This window comes from Ceratotherium simum, chromosome 5 (assembly GCF_057802395.1).
Source record: "Ceratotherium simum simum isolate JZ-2026a chromosome 5, ASM5780239v1, whole genome shotgun sequence".
Lineage (NCBI taxonomy): Eukaryota > Metazoa > Chordata > Mammalia > Perissodactyla > Rhinocerotidae > Ceratotherium > Ceratotherium simum.
Window position 1 is genome coordinate 89,393,482 of NC_141904.1, and position 26,877 is coordinate 89,420,358.

The 26,877-nt window shown below is 43.9% G+C and overlaps 1 protein-coding gene across 1 annotated transcript; it reads right to left on the bottom strand.

Moving 5' to 3' along the window:
• Nucleotides 1-1,759: 1,759 nt before the first annotated feature.
• Nucleotides 1,760-23,042, bottom strand: ISY1 (ISY1 spliceosome associated protein). Its single transcript, XM_004442928.3, has 11 exons — nucleotides 22,717-23,042; nucleotides 20,614-20,636; nucleotides 20,016-20,067; nucleotides 17,240-17,305; nucleotides 17,013-17,055; nucleotides 12,915-13,027; nucleotides 9,804-9,921; nucleotides 6,743-6,865; nucleotides 5,814-5,935; nucleotides 2,933-3,019; nucleotides 1,760-2,537 (listed from the first exon to the last, which is right to left on the bottom strand). Exons 1-11 carry the CDS (start codon nucleotides 22,717-22,719, stop codon nucleotides 2,430-2,432), a joined length of 858 nt encoding a protein of 285 aa, XP_004442985.1. The 5' UTR covers nucleotides 22,720-23,042; the 3' UTR covers nucleotides 1,760-2,429.
• Nucleotides 23,043-26,877: the final 3,835 nt, after the last annotated feature.

The window sequence follows — 26,877 nt, forward strand, 5'->3', positions numbered from 1 at the left end:
CTGGTCACTCACAGAAGGGGGCTGCTGCGGAAATGGGGACAAGATGAGGCGAGCATGGCATGGCTGCTCACGGTGGCTAGGTGGTACTGCACCCGCCCTGCCAAGCCCTCCTCTGAGACACTGACATCATGGGGGTTCAAATCCCAGGAGCCTGACTAGTTGTATGACCTTGAGCAGGTCCTTTCTCCACTCAGAGCCTCGGTTTCCTCAGGTGTGGGACATGGCTTCCTGTCCTGCCTGCATCCCGGGAAGCCACAATGAGATCCCTGGTGGGGAGGGGCTTTGCAAACTGAAGGGCTGGAGCAGGGCTCCCGTTCCTGTCTCTGTCCCTGGTGCCTAGACGCCTGCTGAATTCCATCGACTGCATGAGGAAGGCCTGGAGTCCTGGACATTCCAGATGGGCTGCACTCCAGGCACTTGCCAACCATCTTTTCCAGGGAGAAGAAATGCCTGTTGTTTGAATTTCCTGCTCTCATCGAAAGCAAGGTGGCCCCAAGCCCACCCGTGCCCCTTGGAAGGAAACCCGTAACCGGGCTCTTCTGAGCTGGGCCCCGCCACACCTCCCAGAGGCTCAGACAAGGGCCAGGCCATCCTGAGGGGCCTCCCTTGCCTCTGCCCACACCATGGGATTGCCCAGACACTGGGGCAAACTCAGAGGGCATCAGGTCCAGTCCTGGACTTGAAAACAGGGAAACTGAGGCAGGGGCCCAAAGGGACTCACGCAAAGCCTCCACTAAGTTTGCTTCTGAGCCCCCAACTCAGGCCGGGCTGAGTGCTGGGTCCCAGAGCTGAGTCTGACCCTGTCCCTCCCCCGGGGGCTCCCAAAGCTCCAACCTCTACCCCTCCCTGCTCCCTGCACACATTCCCCCAGGGGCTCCGCTGAGGGAGGACCCCACCCGCCCTTCCTTCAGGGAAGCCAGCCTCTGCCCCAGTCACGTCCCCTACCCTTACCCTCACAGCACATGGGACTTGAGCTCCCATCAGCTCTGAAGTCCATCCTCAGTCACCTTCCCCACGGCCGCTCCCTGCCCGACCCAGCCTCTGCCCCGTCTCCACCTGACTCCTCTCCACACCTGGCTGCAGGGAGCTTCCTATAGCAAGTCACACATTGACCAGGTGGCTCCCTTGCTCAGACCTCTGCACGGCTCCCTGCTGCCCTGTCTCCTTCAGGAGGCCTGCCAGGACCTTCCTCGGCCCAGCTGCACTCTCCCCTGACCCCCAGCCACACAGGGCTCTGCCATTTCCAGAATGTGCTGCTCCCACGCAGGCAGACCATCCCCCACCCACCTGCTGTGTGATGGGCTTCTCCACGCAGGGGTTCCTGTTCACAAACAGCCCGACCTGGGGCCCTGGACCCAAAGGAAAACCACCTGGTCCTGATGCTGACTCCCAGACACCCCCAGGACCCGCCCGAACTTGGGGGGTCCCTACACACACGGCCTGGAGGCTGCAGCCTCTGCTGTCGGTTGCCCCACTGGAAAGAAGAGACCCAGCTCCAATGGCAGGTCTGGACTCAGCTCGCGCTTCCCGGGCGCCCACGGTGTGCTTTTCACACTGGCCAGCACTGCAGGCCCTGCCCCCGGTAGCCCTGTCCTTTGCCCACCCACCTCGGCACCCAGGCGGAGCCCGGGACTGGTCCCATCCGTCCCACATCTGTGTGTTTCAGGACTCTGTCCCTTGCAGTGATTCTGAACCTCACTCCCAATGCAGCCATCGCCTCAGTATAGGTAGCCTAGGGAACAAGCTGCAGACGTGGGGGTTTCCCTTTCACATAAAAATCTTTAATAAAAACAGCTTTCTGCAGAACCAGTTATAAAACAGAAGTAGCAAACTCAAATTCCTGCCACTCAGGAAGGACGGAGTGAGGCAGGCTGAGTGGGCCATGGAGAACTGGGAGTGATGCCCAGCCCAAAAGGGACAGCTCTGGCTAGCTGTTGATATGTGGGATGTGGGCTCAGGGTTGACAAATTTTCTGATTTTTCAAGAGGCGTTACAATCCTGTCTTTTTAGGAAAAACTGCAAATTTTTAATGGTAGTCACTAATTGATCGCCTTGCCCACCAAATGACAGTAGAGGGCTAAATAAAACACTGACAGGCAGCCAGTTAGCAGCCTGTTTTACACACTCAGGAGAAAAATAAGTGAGTTCATATAGGAGGCAAACATTTGTACCAAGGCGATGGCTGAAGTGTTTGGTACATATACAGTCTGCCAGGGAGGCACAGGGCAGACCCTTCCCTCAGATCGGAAGATGAGGTAAGAAAAGGTAAGAGAAGAATGAATGGTAGGAAGCAGCAGGAAGCCTCGCGGAGCAGGCCTGCCCATCTGCAGTCCCTGGGTGGCAGAGCCCTGTGAGTTAACGCAAGTGCCAATGGGGGATGAAGAACTCCCGGCAGTTTTCCAGACCCCAAGGAGTGTCCCAGCTTGGCCCTAATATCCCAGGAGTCTTTTGGCCTCTTCACTCTGGGCCTGCAGGGTCTCACTTGCATACTTCTGGAGGAGTTCCATCTTCTTCCTTCGAACAAGTGCCTCTTCGATCTGTGGACAGCAAGAGTAAAGGGCTCATGCTTCACTTCCCAGCAAAGCCCTCTATGCCCTGCCGGAACCTAGCCAGGAGGGAGTCCCCATGAGAGAGGCCACGGAGCAGCCCGACATCCAGAGTGGTCTCCAAGAGTCCCACTCTCCCACTGGCAGCATGTGAACAACAGAGTGTGTGTCAGCTTCCTCTAAAGCAGATGAAATCCTGCCTTCTCTGGATTCCACACCCCATTATGAGCACAGTGACCACTGCCCTGTGGTCAGGAGTCAGAGCTGCCCTAATGGATGGGAAGGACAAAGAAAACCCACTAAAGCACTCTGTGGTCTCCTTCAGAAGCAAGGCCCCCAGCACTTGGGAAGCTCCACCCGCAAGGGAGTCCCAGCCTCTACCCTACCTCCTGCTGAGACGGCACCGGGACGTGAGCGATGAACTTCTGCTGCCCGTCTTCCCCTCCTTTCTCCTGGCTGCCTTCCTCATCAGACTACAAACAGAGGACAACCAAAAGTCCGTGAGTAGGAGCCCATTAAATAAACGTTGGTACCACTAGAAAATGCACTACTCGGCAGCTGTAGAGAGGGAAAAAAAGGAAAGAGGAAGATCTGCACTCACACAGAAAGACTCCCAAGACACGTCGTTAAGGAGAAAAAGCAACAGAACACTGTGTATACTATGCTACCTTCTGCATGAAGAAAGAAAATAAGAACAGAAACTAGGGACAGCAGTGAGAACTCGGTGGATGGAGGACAGGGCTATGAAAGAGAATCTTCGTTGAACATTTTTATATACTTTTTGGTTTTTGAATCTTGTGAATACATTATCTATTTTTTCAAATTAAATTTTAACAATGTGCCATACATAGAAAAAAGATCAACTCAGAAGCTGCATATGAGTCAACAGCAATGACTAATAACCTACAGAAATAACATGGCCTTGGGAATGTGAGGAGAGAGGACTCCATGAGGTGCTGGGTCCACTGTGCCAGTGCCAGATGCCCCGCGCCATCCTCTCCCCACACCAGCTGCCAGGGGAGCTGGCGAGAAACCCTGTGGTGGAAGCTCTCAGATGCTGCTGGTAGGAGTGAAAGTGGTCCACTTTGGGAAACTATTCAGCTATATCCACTGAAGCTAAACACATGCCCACCCTATGATCTGGAAGTTCCACTCCTCAGTGGCGACTCAAACAACAGCAATGAGCAAGAAAGTCCACAGCAGCCCTACTGGTTATAGCCCCAAACTGGACACTAAGCAAATACCCATGACCATTAGACACAAAAGAGTATGCATGATTCCACTGATAGATGAAGTTCAGAAACAGGTGGAAATTCAAGGGTTATTAGAGGTCCGGAGAATGACACCCGGGGGCAGGAGCAAGCTTCTGAGGTGCTAGTCATGTCATTTCTTCACCTGCTATTTGCTGCATGGGTGCGTTCACCTCGTGAAAAATCACTGACCTGAACACTTATGACTTACGTACTTTTCTGTGTATGGAACACTACTCAGCAACAAAAAGGAAGGAACTCTTGAATTCAACAACTCTGGTGGATCTCAAGGGCACTGTGCTGAGAGTAAAGGCCACCTCAAAACGTGACACACAGTGTGATTCCATTTATAAAACATTCTTGAAATGACAAAAGTATAGAGATGGAGACCAGATTAGAGTTTGCCAGGGGTGAGGGATAGCAGTGGAGGGCGAGGTGTGACTGTAAAGGAGCAGCTCAAGGGGGGAACAATTCTGTTTCTTGATCGCAATGGTGGTTACACGAACCTACACATGATAAAAGACACAGAACTCTACACACTCATTACACCAACTGCATTTCCTAGTTCTGGTACTGTACGATAACTACATACGACGTAACCAGTGGGGGAAACTGGGTGGAGGACACACAGGACCTCTCTGTATTACCTTTGCAACTTGCTGTAAATCTATAATTATTAAAAAAAAAAAAAAAATCCTTTAGTAGCTTCCCCTTGCTCTCACAATAAAGAAAACCTCTCTTCGCCATGGAGCCAGGTCCTCGCTCATCCCACCTCGCGCCGCTCTCCCACCTCCTCTCACACCCAACAGCCCACACACTGTGCTCCGCCCACACTGCCGGTCACCCGCCTCTTACACGCCCGCGGTGTCCTCTGGCACACAGTTCCCCCTGCCTGGAACACTCTTCTCTCACCGTCTGTCTACTTGGTTAACTCCTCCTTGTCCTCCAGATCTCAGCTGAAGGGTCACCTCCCCAGGAAGGCCTGCATAGGCTCTCCCTGCACCACGCTGCTACCTCAGAGCCCGTCATGGCTGCCGTTTTCCACTGTGTCTGCTTACTGAACTGTCTCCCACTGGACTCTGAGCCACAGCAGGGCTTGTTCACTGCCATGCCCCAGCATGGGCCTGGCTCACAGGAGCCACTAACTAAACAAATATCTGCTAAAAAAGCAAACAGATATTTGCACCTAGAGAAAATCTTGCTAGGGCATGCTGCCACCCTGCTTCAAATGCATCACTGCTCCACTGCTCATCAGCCAGACCAGAGTATGAACCTCAGGTCTGCTGTATCCTGTGTGATGTTAACTAAGGCACTAAACCTCTCTGAGCCTGCTTCATTGCCAGTGATGTCATGGCAAGCTTCTCACTAAAACCTGACCCATTGTCTATGCATGCGTGATTCCCCTTCCCTTTCTCAGTCCAGCAAATCAGCTCCATTTTGGACCTATCCAGGGAGGAGGCGTGCACACACCAGGCCCTGCAGAGGAGGCAGGAGCCAGGAGGCTCTGCCTGAGAGGCAGGGATCACAGCTCCATCCCCAACTGTGACCCTCTGAGTAAGTCCCTTCTCTGCTCTGGGCTAGTTTCCGTCTGTAAAATGGGGGTGTTAAAACCACAGAAGAGCTACTGGCACAGCCATTTAAAAAGAAACAATGAGGTCATGGGCTAAAACTCATACGGCTTCAAATGTGTTTATAAATCCAATTCCAGTATCATCTGGAGGGCCTGTCTCTAAGAAACAAGGAAGTAATCCTGGTGTAAAGCACAGTTTCCCAAGTGCTCTCATAGCCATTCCTTTCTGGAACCCTCCCTGTGATCCTGGGAGGTGATCTTCACACCCATCTTCCAGGAGAGGCTGAGGCCTCATCTTGAGGTAGGGGCAGAGCGGGGCTTTGACCCTGATCCCCTGTCTATAAGCCAAGCTTCCTTCCCACCACTCCAGCCAATTCTCCTGAGGCCCAGGCTTCAGGGCTCGAGCAGAAGGCAGTGCCAGGGGGACCCCCGCTGCCCACCCAGTACCTCGTCCTCGGTAACAGCATAGATGTTGGTCTCTTCCTCCTCTTCCTCCTGCTCCTCCTTTTCTCCTCTTGCCAGCCGGGCCTCTCGCTCTGCTTTCCACTTTCCCACTAATTCAGCTCTGACTGAAGACAGGGGAGAGCAGGTGTTATTTACTCTGGTCTCTAAATAAGCTTTAGACACCACACAGGGCAAGGCCAAGATGTCCCATCTGGAAAGGGACAGCCTTCACTGTGCCCAGCGGGGTGGGAATCGGATGTGAGGAGCAGCATGGTCTTACAACAGCTACAAGGCAGCTTCTTAGGGGATGTCCCCAGACGCTCCCCAAGTTCAACACCCTGAGTGGCTTCCTGCCAGCCCCCACGAAGACGGAGACAGTGGTACAGCATGCAGGAAAAGAGCTCAGACTCCTGAACACCTGCTCCCAAAGCCCCAGCTCGACACACCACATGACGATCAGCACTAACTGATGCCTCACAGGGTTGTCATAAGGCTTCAAAAGAATGTCCGCAGAAGGCTTAGCACCGTGCTTGGCATGGAGGAGGCACTCAGAGAGGGACACCGTCTTGCTCTACACTGACAACCCATTAGCTGTGTTTAAAGCAGATCTAAAAGCTACTTAAGTGGGCACCATTTCATGATTTCAAGAAAGGCCAGTCTGGGCAGGAATCTCGATGGCGAACCACGGTGGACAGGGGCCACATCAGATGCTGCTCTTGTGGCTTCCCCAACCTGCTGCTTCTGGCCCAGCACAGACCTGACTGCCTCACAGTTACTGGAGGTTAGGTCACCAGCAGACCACTTCCTCTAAAGACCACTAGCAACGAAGCAAAGTCCCTCCTGGCATAAAGCACTATTGAAAACCCCGTTTTCAAAGGAGAGAACAGAAACTAGATGCCATCGATGATGAAGTGAAATGCCCGGAGACCTACGTTTCTTTTCATATTCTTGCTCCAAAGGTACAATAACGCCATCGTCTTCATCTAGATAACCATAGTATTCAAAATCGATCGCCTTCATGAGCTCAGCGCGAGTCTTTCTTGGAGGAGGAAGAGCTAAAAGAAACAGCACCAACTTAGCTGAATTTCTCATCACAATCACACTCAAGCCTTCTCCCTATACAATGTTATACAGCCATACAGCACGTGTATTCATGAACATACCATGAGACAGGCACTTCTCTGTACTAGCAATAGGATTATGTAGGCAGTACTACCCTTTTTTAGATCAATGTTGAAAACTCTGACCCATATAGTCCATTTAAAAAGAATCTATCCTAATTAAAAACAAAGCTGCCAAAGCTTTATGGGCAGAGACGTGCATCACGGCACTATTCACATAGTAGTGAAAACTTGGAATACCTTAGGATTGTAAATCGCAGGGTTTGTGTGGGATGGGGTATCCTGCAGCCCCAATAATGCTGTTTCACAAGGTGCTTTCATAACAGAGGAAACGCCATAATGTTTAATGAAAAAAATATGATGGGAAAACAAAAGTATATGGATGAGACAAAAGAAACTATAAACAAACAAAAAAGATAAATGAGAAAGTCCTGAAGAAAATATTTTCAGACTAAGGATTACTAGTTAGAATATTTAAGTAATTTTTGAAAATCAAAAGAGAAATGACAACCCAACAGATTGGTCAAAGAATAAAACCTGATATTTTAAGAAGAAACAATTCAAATGTATGAAAATTTCAATTAGTAATTGAATTATCAATTTATTTCGTAATCAGGGAAATAAAAATAATATTTTTTTCACCCATCAGATCAGCAAAAATTTTACATTTATGAAAAACTGGAAAGAACTCAAGTTCTACCAATGGAGGGATGATTACATAAAGTATGATTAATCCATACCGTGATACTCTTTAATCCTTCACCTCTACTAACAGAGCTCTAAGTAGAACTACGGGAGGATCAATGGACATCACAACAAAACAGGTATGGGAGAGCCACTGTGTTTCAGCAGGCCCTGATGCTGGTAACAGCAGCTCTGTCCACACCTCTGCCACTCTGGGTTCACGTCCCGTGACCATGTTGGCTGCACCCAGGACAGGGTACAGAACTGAAATCTGGCTGGCTTGGAGCACTGCATTCCTCCCAGCCATAGGGACTGGTTCTATGATCAGGGATTGGACTATGATCCAATCAAAGCCAAGTAGACTCAATTCTGGGAATTTTTCTTGAACCGCTTGGGGGAAAAATCTCTCAATGAGAGAGGACAAAATGTAAGTCAAAGATGGATGACTTGCCACCACAAGCAGAGAACTAGACAAAGAAAAGAGCTCATACAGTGGAAATCAAAATTGCAACATGGAGAAATGTGACCTGGAATCAGCCATTCCTGAAGGCAAACTACCCGTGGGCTTGTCAGTTATGTGAGCCAATAAATTCGTTTTTCTGCCTGAAGTGAACTGGGGTTGAGTCATCTGTCACTTATACTAATGAAGTTTAGCTGATGAAATAAGCACGGAAGTGCATGGAAAAAGGCCTGGAAGGGAACGTACCAGAGAATAATGGTTACTGGTTGTCTCCAGCAAGGGCATAGGGATGGGGGAGCCAAGGAGACTGTGCTGTTTGAATTATACTCGTTAAGACTGACTGATGCACTTTCCTGTTTAAAAAAAAAATCTACAACTAGAATAAATAAAAATAAATTTGGAAAAAATGTATAGAATAACCTCAACTTAGGAGCCCCCCTCCATAACCCTTTAAAAACTGGAAGGAAATATGCCTCAACATGTCAACAATTGTCATCTACAAGTTGTGAAAATGTGGGTGGTTTTTTTCTGATTTTCTGTATTTTACAACTTCTCTGTAATAAAATTATATTGCTTTCATAGTCTATGGCATGATATTTAAACTCTGAATTTTTTTTTTTTTTTTTTGTGAGGAAGATCAGCCCTGAGCTAAGATCCATGCTAATCCTCCTCTTTTTGCTCAGGAAGACTGGCCCTGAGCTAACATCTATTGCCAATCCTCCTCCTTTTTTTTTTTCCCCCCAAAGCCCCAGTAGATAGTTGTATGTCATAGCTGCACATCCTTCTAGTTGCTGTATGTGGGACGCGGCCTCAACATGGCCGGAGAAGCGGTGCGTCGGTGCACGCCCGGGATCCGAACCCGGGCCGCCAGTAGCGGAGCGCGCACACTTAACCGCTAAGCCATGGGGCCGGCCCCTGAATTATTTTTAAGTGATGTTAATGACCCATGCAAAACCAGTTTTGGCATAATGAATTTAACAATAAGCAGAGTTTAATAAAGGTAGAATTATATTTTTAAACAAACAGAAAAACTGACTAGAAGGAAATAGAGCAGAATGCCAACAGTGGTGAGAATACTGGTATCATTCTCTGCTTTTCACACATTTTTCTATAAAGTGTTTAGACTACTTTCCTAGAAGGCAAAATTAAAATACACAAAAACTCCAGACCACTGCTTTCCAACTGCATTTTGGAAGGCCAACATTTGGCTGAAGTTCCCAGGCCACGGAGGGAGAAGGCAGGAGTGGTGAGGCTGCCTGGCTTGGAGTTACACGGTGCAGCTCCACTCCTCTCCATTTTCATACATCGGGGTATGGCCCGAGGTTTTACTTGTACTTCAGTAATAGTTTTTTCAACCAATAATAGGTAACTATAACAGGAACCTGATTCAATGAACTTCAGAGCCTGCCCCAATAATTCTGGGAAACCTCAAATAAGGAAACTCCTCATTCAGACTGAGAAACTGGTGTGTGCAAAGAGTGTGGAATCTGGCACCAGTCAATTCTAGATTCACTTTCCAGCCCCAACTCTGTGTCCTGGGTCTGTGACTTCAGCTCCCGGTGCTTAAGGTTTCTCATTTAAAATCTGGGAACAGTAACTCTTGACACTACAGGGCTGTTGTGCAGCTAAAAAATAACACAAGAAAAGCACCTAGCATATAGCATGTCTACTGTTATGATGATTACCGAGAATTAGAGGCTAAAACCTTCACAAATAGTAATTACTTACGTTCTTTTTCAAATAGCTCTCTAACACCAGGCAAATCTTTTGCTGCTCCAAAGTACTTGTAACCTCGATTTCCCGGGACTTCTTTCCCTTCATGATCCAGCATTTTAGGGCCAATTTTCTTATTGGGAAGGAAAAAGAGAAAATGGATCAGATCCTTAAACCCACTATTTATTTCTGTTTGCAAATATATTTTAAGATAATAATGCTAAACATGGAAAATATTTATGTACACAGAAATATTTAGGTACATTTTTTTATCCCGTAAAAATCATCCTAAATACCTAACAGCAGAAGGAAGATTTAATTACATTACAGCAGTCACTGATGGAATATATTTTATACCTTAAAAATGATGGTTCTTATGAAACTCTTATATTTACTTAGAAAAATGCTTATGATATGATGTTAGTGAAAAAGCTTAAAAAAACAATTGCAAACAACCTAAATGACAACCAGTAGAAGACAAATGACACATACATCCAGAAGATGGAAATCTAGTACACCTGAAATTTTTACAATGTTATAAACCAATGTTACTGCAATAAACAAAAAATTTAAAAAAAAAGATGGAAATCTATCCATTAGAAATGATGATGGCGACAACTACATGTAGTATGTGACCCTGGACTAGGTCCTGTACTTGAGCAGGAAATGCTATTAAGGACATTATTGGGAAAATCGATAAAACAGCTGGTGGATTAGATAAAATGATTGTATTCAAGTTAAATGTCTTAAACTTGATAACTACCATGGTTATATAACAGAACATTCTTCTTCTTAGGAAATACACATAGAACTATTAAGTATTAAGGGATAAAGGAGCATGGTGTAATTAAACTTCAAATGGTTCAGAAAAAAAAAATCTCAAGGTACACATAGAAAATGATAAAGCAAATACAGCAAAATGTTAAAAACAGGTTAAGTCTGTATAAAGGGTATGTAGGAATTCTCTGTACTCTTTCTGCAACTTTTTGTGAGCTCAAAAATGCTTTTTAAAACAATTATATAAACGATTATATATTGACATGAAAATATGCTCCTCATATACTATTAAGTGAACAAAGCATACCGTTACAATAGGAACAAATTTCTGTAAAAATAAACATATATATGCATAGAAAAAATGCTAGAAAGATAAATAGAAAATGTCAATAGCAGTTATTTTGGGGTAGTTAGAAAATATATAATATATTCTATATCATACATAGAATATAATATTTATAAAATTTTTAATATTTTACAATTTTTATATTCTTTTTATGTTTTCTTTTTTTGCATAAAAGTATGTACTATTTATATAACCAATGTTACCATTTTGGAAAAAAATACAAAATTAAGAACCAAAACCATATATACAGTATGATCTCTATTATGGAGTTCACAGAAAAACAATGGAAGGCAACATGCACGTAGTTGCACCTAAGCAATGGGATCAGCACTGATGCTGTTCTGCTTCTTTACACTTTTCTGAACTTAATGATAACTAACTTTTTCTTTTTTTTATTGTGGTAAAATACACATAAGATAAAATTTACCATTAATCATTTTTAAGTGTAAAGGTCAGTGGTATTAAATACATTCCTTACGTCATGCAACCATCACCACCATCCACTTCCATAACTCTTCTCATCTTGTAAAACTGAAACTCTAAATGTATTAACTTTTATACATAGAAAATGGAAACAAAATTCTTAAGCATTAAAAAAAGTCTAGAAGGAAATATACAAAAACATTAATATTGACTTTGGGTGGTGGAACTTAAGAATATCTTACATATCAACTTTGTCATGCTTCTGAGGTCGCTTTTCTAGGAGGGTTAATAAACTTCTGCATTACTTTAAAGCAGTCTGACAGGAAACAAAATCACCATCACAGAACAACTGAAGAGGTTAAATGAGAAAGTTCCAGGGCCGGCCCGGTGGCACAGCAGTTAAGTGCGTGCATTCCACCGCAGCGGCCCGGGGTCTACAGGTTCGGATCCTGGGTGCGCACCGATGCACCGCTTGTCAAGCTGTGCTGTGGCGGCATCCCATATAAAGTAGAGGAAGATGGGCACAGATGTTAGCCCAGGGCCAATCCTCCTCAGCAAAAAAAGACGAGGATTGCCATTGGATGTTAGCTCAGGGCTGATCTTCCTCACAAAAAAAAAAATCAAAAAAAAAAAAAAGACAGTTCCTAGTGCAATGGCTAGAACAGAACAGGTACTCAAGAAATGTGAGGCCCTTTCCTACTGCAGCAGGAAGAATGAATGCTTCATTTTTATGCCAGGTACTAAAGTGAGAATTATGGTTTTGTGTTAAGACTTTCATAACGGTAAAAAGACAATCACGTAGAAACAGTGCATGTGTTTCTTACATAATATATTAGAGCCCAATGACTAGATACTCCTGGTTCAAATGAACTGAAGTAGATCTCTTCACAAATGGGTAGACGGGGCAGGATCTGGAGCAGTATTTTTCAAAGTCAAGACCCAGTAGTGGGTCATGAAATTAATTAAGTGGGTCATAATCACCAATTTTTTAAAAACCAAAATAGAACAGAATAGAAAATATAAAAGTGCATCAACACATACTAAGTATTTTTTCAGTACATTTTGTGTGCACTGGGTTGTAATATAAAATTTGTGTGTGTTTTACAATGCGTCGTGGTCCTAAAAGCTTGAAAGGCACCGTTCTAGAGCATTGCATTTCTAAGGGTCCAAAGAAAACAAAGAATGGAGTGTCCCCAAGGATCCTTCAGGCAAAGATCCAATAACGGTTGCCCCAATTCCCGAGGAGTTCAGAGGACTTGAGAGGGTCATGGTCATTTTAAACAAGAGGCCCAGAGAGATTAAGTGGCTTACTCAAGAACATCTGGCTGGTAAAGGCAGGTGCCCAGTCTGCTCTGAGGCCTGTGCTGTGAAGTCTTTAAGCCTTATCCAACCCATCCTTTTCACAGGTTTCCTGTCCACATGGAACAGGCACTTGTCAGTCTTCTTTCATTTCTCGAGTGCCTATTCTGGCAGGCATGGGCTGGGAGCTACAGGGGATGCAAAGTTAGACAGGACCGACACAGCCTGCCAAAAAGCTCACTAGCTCATGCCCAAGAGCCACTGGGATGCTGCTCACTTACTCCATAATCAGGACCGCCTAGCTCCTTGATCCGGACCTCCCAGTGTCCTTTCTCTCTTAGCAGTTTGTTAATTTCATCATTCAGGTCACGAATTCGGAATTCACCTAAACCAGCTAGAAAACAAAAACGATCATTTCTTCAAAATACCACTCCATGTCATACCTTTAAAAATGAATGTTAACACCTACAAAGGTATACAACATGAAAATAATCATTTAAATTTATAATAAAAACCATCAATACCCAAATAAATGAAAGGGCAAGGATTATAAACAGAGTTCCCACCAGCATAGGGGAAAAAAATCCTCAAAAAAACTTCACCCTCATTAGCAACCGAAGAAATATAAACTGAAACAATCCTGTAGTTCCATGTACACAACAATGAAAAATAGCAAAACCGTGGAGGTAGGGGACTTAGCATCCAACGCCAGCAAAGATGCGGTGAGGCTGGCACAGGCACTCGTGGCTGGCAGCATTCTGTGTGGATGTAGTCTTCTCAGGGAAGCAATGTGACGCTACACGGGAAAATCTTTTGGCAAAGACCATAGCCTGAGAACTAAGCCTAGGGGACTCACTTAAAGGGATGTGCACGAGGGAGTTTGCTGAGGTGTTGTCTATGGCAGCCCAGAGCTGGGAGAAGCTGGGGCATCCCACCACAGAGAAGGAGGGAAAACAAGTCACAAACCCTGATATGTTGAAATGAAACACCGTACGGCTGTTGCAAGAGAGTATCCTCTCCCCTTCTCCACTGAGTTGCTTTCGTACCTTTGTCAAAAGTCAAGTGACCACATACGTGTGGCTCTACTTCTGAACCTCTTATGCTGTTCCATTGGTCTATGTGTCTATCATTCATCAATACCACATTAATACTATAGCTTTATGTTAAATCTTGAAATTAGGTGGTATGAATACTCCAATTTTGTTCTTTTTCAAAATTATTTTGACTATTCTAGTTCCTTTGCCTTTCCATTTAAATTTTAGAAACAGTTTGTCAACAATACCAAAAAATCCTGTTGGGATTTTGATTGTGACAGCAGTTGAAAAGAAAAGAAATTGACATCTTTCCTATGTTGAGTCTTTCTATCCAGGAACACTGTATATCTCTCCATTTCTTTGGGTCTTCTTTGATACTTTTCATCAGTGTTTCATAGTTTTCAGCATACAGATTACACATATATTTTGTTAGCTTTATATCTAAATATTTCTTGTGTTTTGATGCTTTTGTAAATGGCACTTTTTAAAAAATATTCTAGTTCCATATGTTCATTGCTAGTATATAAAAATAGAATCGATTTTTGTGTATTGACCTTCTATTCTGTGACCTTGCTAAACTCAATTATTCACTGGAGAAATCTTTCCATAGAGTCCTCGGGATTTTTCTACATAGAAAATTATGTCATCTGAGAATACGGCATTTTATTTCTTCCTTTCCAATCTGTGTGCATTTTATATCCTTTTCTCGCTTTATTGCACTGGCTAGGAATACCAGTACAATACTGAATAGAAGCGGTGAGAATGGTTCTCTCTACCTTGTTTCTGATCTTAGTAGGAAAACATTCAATCTTTCACCATTAAGTATGATGCTGGCTATAGGTTTTTTTGTAGAATTGCTTTATCGGGGTAAAAAAGTTCCCTTTTAATCCCAGTTAGCTGAGAGTTTTTATCATGAATGAATGTTAAATTTTGTCAAATAGTTTTTCTGCATCTACTGAGATGATTATACAGTTTTTCTTCTTTAGAAGGGTGATATAATGAATTATATTAATTAATTTTTGAATGCTGAATCAGCCATTCATTCCAAGGATAAATCCCACTTGGTTGTGATGTATTATCCTTTTTATAAATTGCTAGACTTGATTTACTAATATTTTTTTGAGAATTTTTATGTCTATAGTCATAAGGAATATTGGTCTGTAGTTTTTCTTTTCTTGTAATGTCTTTTTCTGATTCTACTATCAAGGTAACACTAAAACACTAAAATTTATAAAATGAATTAGGAAGTGTTCCCTCTTCAATTTTATGGAAGAAACTGTGTAGCACTGGTATTCCTTAAATATCTGGTAGAACTGACCAGTGAAGCCAAATGGGCCTGGAGTTATCTGTTGGACAGCTCTTAACTATGAATCCAATTTCCTTAATAGATATGGGACTGCTCAGGTTCTCTATTTCTTCTTGAACAGTGTTTCTAAACAGCAGCACTACTGACGTGTGCGTCAAATAATTCTTTGTAGGATGCATCATAGGATACGTAGCAGCATCCCTGGCCTCTATCCACCAGATGCCAGTAGGACCCCTCCAGTTGTAACAATTAAAATTTCTCCAGATGCTAAGCCAGCCCTGATGGCCTAGTGGTTAAAGTTCGGCACGCTCCACTTCAGCAGCCCAGGTTTGGTTTCCGGGTGCAGAACCTCACCACTCATCTGTCAGTGGCCATGCTGTGGCAGTGGCTCACATAGAACTAGAAGGACTTACAACCCCAATATACAACTATGTACTGGGGCTTTGGGGAGGGGAAAAAAAAAGGAAGATTGGCAACAGATGTTAGCTCAGGGTGAATCTTCCTGAGCAAATTTCTCCAGATGCTTCCAAATGTCCCCTGGTGGGGCAAAATTGCCCCAGGCTAAGAACCACTTCTCTTAGGTGAGCTTTGGCAGTTTGTGTCTTTCAGGGAATGGCCTGGTTCATCTAAGTTGTTGAATTATGGGCAGAAAATTGTTTGTAATACTCCCTTACTATCCTTTTAATGTCTGTAGTCTGTAGTCTGTAGTGATGTTCCCAATTTCATTCTTTTTTTTTGTTGAGGGTGATTGGCCCTGCGTTAACATCCATTGCCAATCTTCCTTTTATTTTTCCTTTTTTCTCCCCAAAGCCCCAGTAAATAGTTGTGCATCATAGTTGTAGAGTTGTAGCTCTTCTATATGGGACGCCGCCTCAGCATGGCTTAATGAGCGGTGAGTAACTCCATGTCCAGGATCCGAACCTGAGAACCCCAGGCATCTGAAGCGGAACATGCAAACTTAACCACTACGCCCCCAAGCTGGCCCCCCCAATTTCATTCTTAATGTTTGTAATTTGTATCTTTTTTTAGTCTGACTAGAAGTTTATCAATTTTATCGATTGTTTGAAAGAACTAGCTTTTGATATATTTTCTCTATTCATCTTCTGTTTTCAATTTCACTAACTTCTGCTCTTATCTTACTATCTCCTTTGGCATACTTTGGACTTAATTTGTTCTTCTTTTTTAGTTTCTTAGGGTAGAAGCTTAGATCACTGATTTGAGACCTTTCTTATTTTCTATTATTTTAATGCTATAAATTTTCATCTAGGCACTGCTTTAACTGAATGTCATAAATTTCTTTCGTCCCCTAAATTCTGACATTACGTTTTCATTCTCATTCAATTCAAAATATTCTTTAATCTCCTTGTGATTTCCTCTTTGACACATGGGTTGTTGAGAAGTTTGTTGTTTAATTTCCAAATATTTAGGAATTTTCCAGATATCTTTCCGTTGTGGATTTCTACATTAATTCTACTATAATCAGAGAACGTATTGTGTATGATTTCAATTATTTTAAATTTGCGAACATTTGTTATATAGTCCAGAATATATTCTATTTGGTGAATGTTCCATGTGCTCTTAAAAAAATAGTGTTTTCTGGGGGCCAGCCCAGTGGCGCAGTGGTTAAGTTCGTGCGTTCCGCTTTGGTGCCCCAGGGTTCACAGGTTCGGATCCTGGGCGTGGACATATGCACCACTCATCAAGCCATCTTGTAGCAGCCGCCCCATATACAAAATAGAGGAGGATGGGCACAGATGTTAGCTCAGGGCCAATCTTCCTCACCAAAAAAACAAACAAAAAAATGAATTAATTAATTTAAAAAACAATAGTGTTTTCTTTGATGTTGGGTGGAGTGTTATTATGTGGAGTGTTCTATAAATGTGACCTAGATCAAATAGATTGGTAGTATTGTTTAGTTCTTCTATGTCCCTTACTGATTTTCTACTTGTTCTATTGATTATTGAGAGAGGAGTGTTGAAGCTCCCAAGTATAAGTGTGGATTTGACAATCAAGCACTTTAAGTAGACAGACTAACTTACCATTCTGAATCTGAGCCACTTTTTTAGAGATCTCTCCAATGATCTGTAAAAAAAAAAATAAAAGGCAATAAATTTTCATGATTTCTGAATATGTCTGAAAGCAGAGGAAAAATATAATTCAAAATCAGTAATTAAAAATCCTTAGAATTCTGGTTTAAGAGTCATTTAGATAATAAGCAATGACAGATTTGCTACTTCTACTAAGATCAGATTCACTCAGAATGTACCTGTCGTCTCCACTTCTCAGCTTTGGGCAACTCAGTACATTCTGAGGCAAGAAAGGGTCTTCGTTCCTAAGGAGAAACAAAATATACATGTTGCCACAGTACTGTATGAAGTTACAAGCTTCATGCAACATTCAACTGATTCAGGCCTGAAGCCTAAAATGTCCAATGGTCTAAATACACTTGAAGTTCCAGTTCCAGATGATCTTCATCGAGCCTTAAACCCCACTCCACAACCTCTCCTTAGGAAACAGCTACACAGGCAAAAACATTCATTGTACTGTATCTGGTACAGTGAACCACTATAAACAACTTAAAAGTCCAAAACTATAAAGATGGCTAAGTAAACTAGGTTATATCCATTTCATGCCATATTTATACTACCTTAAGAAATGATGGCTATGGAACAACAAAAGTCCCTAAATAGCCAAAGCAATGCTGAGAAAAAAGAACAAAGCTGGAGGTATCACACTCTCTGATTTCAAAATATACTACAAAGCTATAGCAATCAAAACAGCATGTACTGGCACAAAAACAGACACACAGATCAATGGAACAGAACTGAGAGCCCAGAAATGAACCCACACATCTATGGACAGCTAATTTTTGACAAAGGAGCCAAGAACATACAATGGAGAAAGGAAAGTCTCTTCAATAAACATTGTTGGGAAAACTGAACAGCCACATGAAAAAAAATGAAAGTAGACCATTATCTGACACCATACACAAAAATTAACTCAAAATAGATTAAAGACTTGAATGTAAGACCTGAAACCATAAAACTCCTAGAAGAAAACAGAGGTATGCTCTCTGACATTGGCCTTAGCAGGATCTTTTCGAATACCATGTCTACTCAGGCGTCGGAAACAAAAGAAAAAATAAACAAATGGGACTACATCAGACTAAAAAGCTTCTGCACAGCAAACGAAACCATCAAGACAGCAAAAAGACAACCTAACAATGGGAGCAGATATTTGCAAATCATCTAAACAATAAGTAGTTAATATCCAAAATATATAAAGAAGTCATACAACTCAACAACCAAAAAACCAAACAACCCAATTAAATAATGGGCAGAGGATCTGAACAGACATTTTTCCAAAGAAGACATACAGATGGCCAACAGGCAGATAAGAGGATGTTCAACATCACTAATTATTAGGGAAATGCAAATCCAAACTACAGTGAAATATCACCTCACACTCATCAGAATGGCTATTATTTTTTTTTTCTTTTTGTTTTTTTCCCCCAAAGCCCCAGTAGACAGTTGTATGGCATAGTTGCACATCCTTCTAGTTGCTGTACGTAGGATGTGGCCTCAACATGGCGGGAGAAGCAGTGTGTCGGTGTCCCTGGGATCCGATGCCAGGCTGCCAGCAGCGGAGCACGTGCACTTAACCGCTAAGCCACAGGGGCCGGCCCAGAATGGCTATTATTAAAAAGACAAGAAATAACAAGTATTGGAGAGGAGGTGGAGAAAAGGGAACCCTTGAACACTGCTGGTGGGAATGTAAATTGGTCAGCCACTCTGGAAAACAGTAAGGAGATTCCTCAAAAAATGAAGATAGAACTACCATATGATCCAGCTATCCCACTGATGCCTATTTATCCAAAGAACATGAAACACTAATTCAAAAAGATATATGCACCCCTTCATTGCAGCATTATTCACAGTAGCCAAGACTTGGAAACAACCTAAGTGCCCATCAACAGATGAATGGATAAAGAAGATGTGGTATACATAAACAATGGAATACTACTCAGCCATAAAAAAGATGAAATCTTGCCATTTGTGACAACATGGATGGACCTTAAGGGTATTATATTAAGCAAAATAAGTCAGATGGAGAAAGCCAAATACCATATGATTTCACTCATATGTGGAAGATAAAAAAAAAAAACAACCACCACCAAATACACAACACAGAGATTAGATTGGTGGTTATCAGAGAGGAAGTGGGGAGGAAGGGGGGGGAAGAAGTAAAAGGGCACATGTGTACAGTAACGGATTAGACTTTGGATGGTGAACATGATATAGTTTTCACAGAAATCAAAATATAATGATATACATCTGAAATTTATATTATGTTATAAACAAATATTACCTCAATAGAAAAAAGAAATGATGGTCATTGGTGTTTAGAATAACCATATGTACAGATATGCACGACATAAGGATGTTTCAGTAAACAATGGACCATATATACGACGGGGACCATAAGATTAGTATCACATAGCCTGGGTGTGTAGCAGGCTATACCACCTAGGTTTGTGTAAGCACACTCTATGATGTTCACACAATGACACAACTGTCTAACAATGTATTTCTCAGAACGTATCCCCGTTGTTAAGTGACACACGACTGTGTGTGTGTGTGTGTGTGTGTATAATTTAAAAAAACAAAACAAAAATATTCAAAGAATGGTACATATTATCCCTAACCTGGCTGAGTCTCCATGAGTTGAGATCATTCACTGGTTTCAGTTTAGAAATGCTGCCCACAGTCCTCTCCACTTCCTATTATTCAACATTAGACAGAGCTGGGATAACGTGGGAACCCAATCATCACATTACAGAGGAGTCTGAAGAACAAGCAGCCAGATCATCACACTGCCCCAGCTACAGACCTACACCTTAAATTCACGTGTGTAGACTCCTAAGAGTGCCAGCAAGTATAGACAAGAAATAGAAAGATTTGAAGTTTGAAGCCTGCTCAGGAGGGAGTTTTACCACATTTGTTCTTGACACTTTACAATTCATGAAGAAGATTTACACCAACCTTCACTTTTCCCTCTTCCAGCTGAGCTTGACGAAATCTTGCTAAGGCCGTCCTACCAGGAATAGAGAGGACTCTATTAGATCCTACTCACAAATTTCTTATCACCCAAATTCTTGGATGGGGTAAATCTGCTCATGACCATATTTAATGTCATTCATACATATATAGCAATTAAGAATCCACAGAGAAGTATCTACTCTTCCAAAGAGTAGAGCTTATAAGGCCATTTGTGTTTTTGAACACCCGAGTATCTATTTTATTTACACTGCATGTAAGGACTGTGGGAAACTCTACTTATCATACACTGTAGTGAACAACACATCCAGATGTTAAAAGACTAATATCGCGGGGTGCCCCAGCTGCCACTCTCACAGCTCCTGCACCATCTCCAGGTGAACGAGTGTTCATGCAGTTTAAGTTCTGGGAGCTGCCAGAAAACACTAATGGGGAAAACAAATGGGCAAATATAGGAATACTATTTTAACACGTGTAGAGAAAGAAACATATACCAAAGGCTCACATACCAAAAGGACTAAACACAAAAAGAGCTCTAATTAAGTTACATAAAATCTACAGACAAAATCAAGTTGATACTTACATGGCCTTTTCTGCGTTTCGGGCCTAAAAGCAGAGAGAAGAGAAGAAAAATGCCCATGTTTAAAATATTTTTTTTTCATTTACCTTTTAGAGAAAAGTTTCAAAAGGACACAACCACAAGCAGAATGCTTGAACTAGTGTATGAATACAGTAACAACAAAAAAAAGTTAAAGATGTTCAAATCTTGTGACTTTATTTATGCTACTCCCTCTACTTAAAATCTTTACTCCTCCACTAACCCCACCTCCTTGGATCTGGCTCTCATTCATCCTTCAAAATTTACCTGTGTCATCACCCTCCAGAATGTTCTTCCATGACCCCTTCTTCCCAGGTAGGCTGCTGCCCTTTGCCTGGCTTTATACCTACCATGATACTTTCCACCGAGCATCACAACTATCCATTCCCTGCAAGTGGAATTTGAGGAAGAAAGGACTGGCTTTTACAAAGTGAGTTTTATGTTGGTACTGTCACAGCACTGTCAAACCGGCTATCCCTTAAACACAGTGTCAGGCAGGGAACATGTTTTCTGCGTTGTAGTATAATAGAAAGAGTACTTGCTGAGTCAGGGACTTCAATTGTACTCCCGGCTCTTCCACTGACCATGCCTGAGAAGTAGTCTCTCTAGGCCTCAGTTTCCCCATCTTCACAACAGGTATCATACCTCTTATCTCATAGAGATGTCATGATGATTTAATGATATAAATGCATGAAGACATTAGGTATGCAGTTTACAAATGCTCAGCAAAAGTAAGTTCAATTTAAATCTCCTTTCTGACCCTCCCTTTCAATGGACACAGAAACAGACTTGGCAAATGCTTGGTGGATAAATGAACACAATATCTACTAAGGAATAAAACAGAGAGGCTCTCCCAGGGGAAGCCATCATCTTGAAGGCTTAAGTTGCATCCTACCTATTTCATTAATGCCTACAGATTCTAACTATTTAATTCAGTGTTTCTGAATGCCTGCTCCATGCTTAAAAAAACACCATGCTAGGTGCTAGGAATTTGGCCATGGTTCTGCCTTTTGAGGGAATTCATAGGAACTTCCCCCTAAAACAATGAATCAATGTGATAGGGCAGGAGCCTAGGGTGATGGAAGCCCACAAATACGAATGTGTGATGGTGACAGTTATATAAAACACCTAGCAACTCCTGTAGCCAGAAATATCCAGGCGCATGGATCTTTATCCCTGCTAGGGAATGGAGAGAGGAGATTATCTATGCTTGCCAGAGTTCAGAGAAGAAGATTCTCAAGGCTGAGCAGGGCAGTGTGAAGCAGTGGTTTGGAGCATATCCTCCCACAGAAAGGGCTACTTCTAGACCACTGGGTTCCCTCCTCGGGTCTTGTGCTCATCAATCTACAATGGCTTTCAATACATCTTCTATAACCTTACTACGGCGTCGTGTGCTTCTTCTGGGGGCTGCACTTCATGAAAATGTGGTAATAACCAACATGTATGAGCATCTTCTTTGTACCAGCACTATGTGCATTCTCATATTTATACGTCCTGAGCACTTCTTGAACGAAGGAAGATGCCAATAAATCACGCCAGACCACGGAGATCACAGCCCCATGCAATAACACTATGGCACTCATTCATTCGTTACTGAACACCTACAACGCGCGACAGTTAGACATCAGGGAAGCAGCGGTGAAAACACCGCACCCTCCTGAGGTTTATATCTTGTGGGGGAGACCGAGAACAGACATAAATCAAACAGTCCAGAAACATATAGTCACAACCGCTGTTCACCCCCCCATGGGACTTGGGGACAAACAATCCGGCCCCCGCCACACACTGTGACTCCGCGCCGGTCCTTGAGCCTCTCTGTGCCTTAGTTTTCGCCATCGATGAGGTAAAGCGCTTCGTCGAGATTAAAACACTGTCGGAGGTGGTAACCCGGCTCCCGAGGTCCCAGTTTCCTCCTCCAACTTGCGACAGCTAAAGCGAGGCACGCAGAGAATCCCCGAGCTACAGCCACGGAGCCTGAAGCCCGCGGTGATGCCCGGCAGAGCCCCTAGGCCACGAGCGCCCCAGACGGGGCTGGCAGCCCTCACAGCCCGCCCGCGCGCCCCTCCCTCACGCCCCGTCTCCACTCACCATGGTGCGAGGGAGGGCGCCGCCCTGGGGCCGCGCGGCCCCAGCCCAGTGAGCTTCGCGGCCTCAGGCCAGGCCGACTTGACGGGAACCGAAGATTCCAACTGACCACACCACCGATTTTTCTGTCGGAAGGATAAATGAAAGGACCGGAAATGGGAGACCGGAAATGAAACTGAGAATTGGCCGAAGTAAGGGAAGGAAATGCAGGCGCACTCCTGCAGTCGGCCTTCGCTTGGCGTCTGGATGTCGCACCAATGCGCTCGTACATTGGCAAAATTGCGCTTGCGTAGTGGGACTGACATAGCCCTGACTCGGCCCAGCCCCGGGCAGCTGGTTTTGCTCTCGCGATAACAATCGCGAAATTGCTCGCGTTAGCTGTTGGTACTGCGGAAGCCGGCGACGCGGACTGCGACTGTGTGTAGGGGTGTGTGGGGTAATGGTTGTTAGTCTACATATGGGTCCCACCGGCTCCCTGTTGGGTTCTTCTGTGAGAGCAGACATGCCCTTTGGAAGTTGCTCGCGCTCATGCCTCTGAAAGGACTGAGTCCTCACCACGGCCTGGGGCCGCTGCACGGGATCATCACCCCGCCTGCGCGGAGCAGCCGCTTCGGAAGTGGAAGCTGCGGTCTCCCCTGGCGAGCGCCGGAACGCCTCTCCGGGCAGGTCACAGCGACAGCCTTTCTCCAGGCGTTGGAGCTGGCCGGGCTTCGTAAACTCCTTCATGTTTCCCTGTCATTTACGTGGGGCCTGTGCTTTTTTGGAGATGTACTCTTCCTGGAATCGCCGGGCCCATCAGAGCTGGACCAGTGCTTGAGGTCACCCTCTTTTAAAAGAAGCAATTTAGGGTCCAGGGAAGAAAAGGCCACTTACTTGGAGGAGGAGCTTGGTTAGAGAGGTGGTATGAGTCATTGCCCAGAGAGATGCGGTCAATCAGTGTGTGATGGGCACATTGCTGGGGTCAGAAGATCCTTAGACAAGGACCAGGAAGACGGGAGAGGCCACGGTAGGAATGGTTCTGGTGGCCGGCTACTCCCACATCGTGTCAGCAATGGAGTGAGCTATGGTGTGGAATTCAGGTGAGGGCCGGTAGCAAATTCAGCCAGGTACAGCAGCTCTCCCTTTTTAAGCATGGTGTCGGCCATGGTGACTTCCTCCACCAGAGAACCTAACCAATGGTGGGCACTCTGGCTGCAGCCAGGAGGCACAGGTTAGCGACAGAAGCAGCTGACATGTGGTTCAGGATCAGACGGGACAGACAAGTGTACTTAGAAGAACAGACACCAGGCTCTCATCCCTGAACCATGAGAAGTACAAGTTTTCTCCTTAAAAGCTTTAGGTGGGCATATGGCCATTCTGCTAGACTCCATCTTCCCACCTCTCTGGCAGCTAGGTGTGAGTCTGTGATTAAATAATGGCCAATGGGAATTACATGAAAGGAAGTGTGTGCCACTTAGGTGGTGCCATGAAAAATAGGGACATGCCTTCCCCTTGCCTTTTTCCCTTCTCTGCTGAGAGGTGACTACAGGAACAGCCACCTTGAACTCAGAAATGGAAGTACTGTGAGGATGCCCGAGTCCCTCCCAGCTCTGAAATATCTAGCTCTGTAAAATGAGACAGAAATAAACGTAGTCTTGGTTAAGCTGCTGCATTTAGGTGTCTTTTATTACAGCATCTTAACCTTTATCTTAAATAACATCTGGTCCCAACCAAGCAGGGTCCTTCCTCACTCAAATGAGACTTGCTCACACTTCTATACATTTATCCATTAAATCCCTGACTCTAGGATGCAGATATCATCATGTAAAAGGATTCAAGAGGCATCACCTATGTTGATTGTCCTTCCAGCATTCATTCTCCCTACCCACGCACCTGAATTCCACTTGGGAACCTCATGGTTCTGGGGAAGGGAACTGCATGCCCAGCTTTAAGAGTGGAATGGGAGAGCTAGGTTAAGCTAATCAATCCATCCTATCTCCCTAAGGATACTGATTGGTGTGCTTAAGACCCAAGCTGCTGAGGCCGGCCCAGTGGCATAGTGGTTAAGTTCAGCACGCTCCACTTCAGCGGCCCAGGTTCGCAGGTTCAGACCCTGGCCACGGACCTACACCACTCAAGCCATGCTGTGGTAGCGACCCACACTACAAAATAGAGGAAGACTGGCACAGATGTTAGCTCAGGGCCAATCTTCCGCACCAAAAAAAAAAAAAAAAAAAAAAAGGACCCAAGCTGATCCAGTCAGAGTGAGTCTCAGGACTTGTTTGCAATGCTGGACAGAATACATCCTGCTGGAAGTCAGAACAGATGTAATACCGGAAGCTGACGTTAGCCACTTTTGGACTCCAAGGGGAAACAATCCTTACTATTTGGTGACATCATTGAGTTGCCAAATGAGGCTTACCTCAAGCCCACTACTCAATCCTCAGTTATATGAACCAATAAGTTCCTTTTAGTGTTGAAACTACTAAGAGTCAGACTTACTGGTACTTGAAACTAAGGGCATCCTGATTATACCATTTATCTTGCCAGTGTGCTCAATGTCCTTCCTTTCTCTGCTCACACTGATCCTGCTTTGTCTGCACTGTTCTCTTTGCCTGCAGCACCCTTCCTCCATCCTGCCACCTGACAGATCCGCCTGTTTATACCTCCTCATCATTTGCGAGTTTAGACAGCCTGGATTCATAACCTGGTTCTACCACTTATTAGCTCTGTGGCCTTAGAGGACTTACTCAACCTGTTTAATTTTCTTTGCTGTGAAATTGGCTTATAGGGTATACCTTTTTGTTCTCATTTTTCCTCATCCATGAAATTAGGACATTTGCCTTACAGAGCTGTTGTTTTAAAGGAGACGTTATGTACAAAATGCTCAAAACAGATGTAAAGTTCTCAATAATTATTTCAAAAACAACCATATGCTCTGCAGTCAGATCTATTATGTGGCCTTACCTAACTCCCACGTACAGTCAGCTGGGCCAGGCTCAGGGACATGCAGGACTTTGTAAAAGCTTTTAGCCTTTAAATCACCAGATTTATGATTTACAGGCCTCACCCTACTAGAATCCTATCTTGTTTTTTCTCTCCACCCCCACCTCCACCCCCCAGCATAGGTCTAGCATGGAAGATTTGATGGCTGAATGAGTAAAGGAGTAGACAAGTGTTGCACTGCCTTATTTTTGTGCCAACAGCCCCAACTTATATTGTGTTTCTTAGCCACTCTGTACGTATGAACAGCATTTCTGTAGTATTAAGACTCACAGTACTCACATCCCAGTATCAATCATATATATCTATTATCTTATCTATCTATCCATCCACAATTGTGATCCATCATTAGATCACATCGCTAATCCATAAGACAGCAGTTGTAAACTTCTGGCCAACAGCCTGAATTTGGCCTACGGGGCTGCTTTGACTTACATCATGTTATAAAAACTGGAAGTCTCACATAAAAATCCTGATTTGGGGCAACAGTAAACCCACACTCCTGCACAGTAACTGTCAACCCAGGTGAAAAATCCTAGTGTTACATCAGTCCATGTTATAAGCAGGGTAGAATAATGTAATACATTTAATTGGGTAGAAAAAAATCTCCTGATATAAAAAAGACCTTTTCGAGCTCTGTCTGGCCCAACAAGCAACAGAGGCAGTAATTTTGCCTAACAACACTCATCTATATGTCCCTTAGCATCCATCTAAGGGCCTCAATTGTTGTTCACTAAATGCACAAGGGTTCATTGGAGAGCAAGTGTGGCAGGCAGAAAAATGGCCCCCCAAAGACGTCCACATCCCAATCCCCAAAACCTGTGAATATATTACCTTACATGGCAAAAGGGACTTTACAAGTGTAACTAAATTAAGGATCTCGGGATGGGAAAGATTATCCTAGATTACCCACCCTATGGCCCTGATGTCATCACAAGGATCCTTATAAGAAGGAGACCAAGGGTCAGAGTCAGAGAAGATGTGACTACAGAAACAGAAGTTGGAAGTGATGTGGCCATGAGCCAAATACAGATAGCCTCTAGAAGCTAGAAAAGCCAAGGAAAGGACTGTCTCCAGTGCTTCCAGACAGAAAGCAGCCCTGCTCACACTTTTAGTCCTTTAAGACCCATTTTGAACTCCTGACCTTCAGAATTACAATAAATTTGTATTGTTTTGAACCAC

Bases quoted from the DNA above. Each gene is read 5' to 3' on its own strand.
- ISY1 (XM_004442928.3), bottom strand. The intron at 17,056-17,239 runs GTACATTCTGAG...TTTTTTTTACAG, and splicing joins CTGAGAAGTGGAGACGACAG to ATCATTGGAGAGATCTCTAA. The intron at 2,538-2,932 runs GTAGGGTAGAGG...TGCTGTCCACAG, and splicing joins CGGTGCCGTCTCAGCAGGAG to ATCGAAGAGGCACTTGTTCG.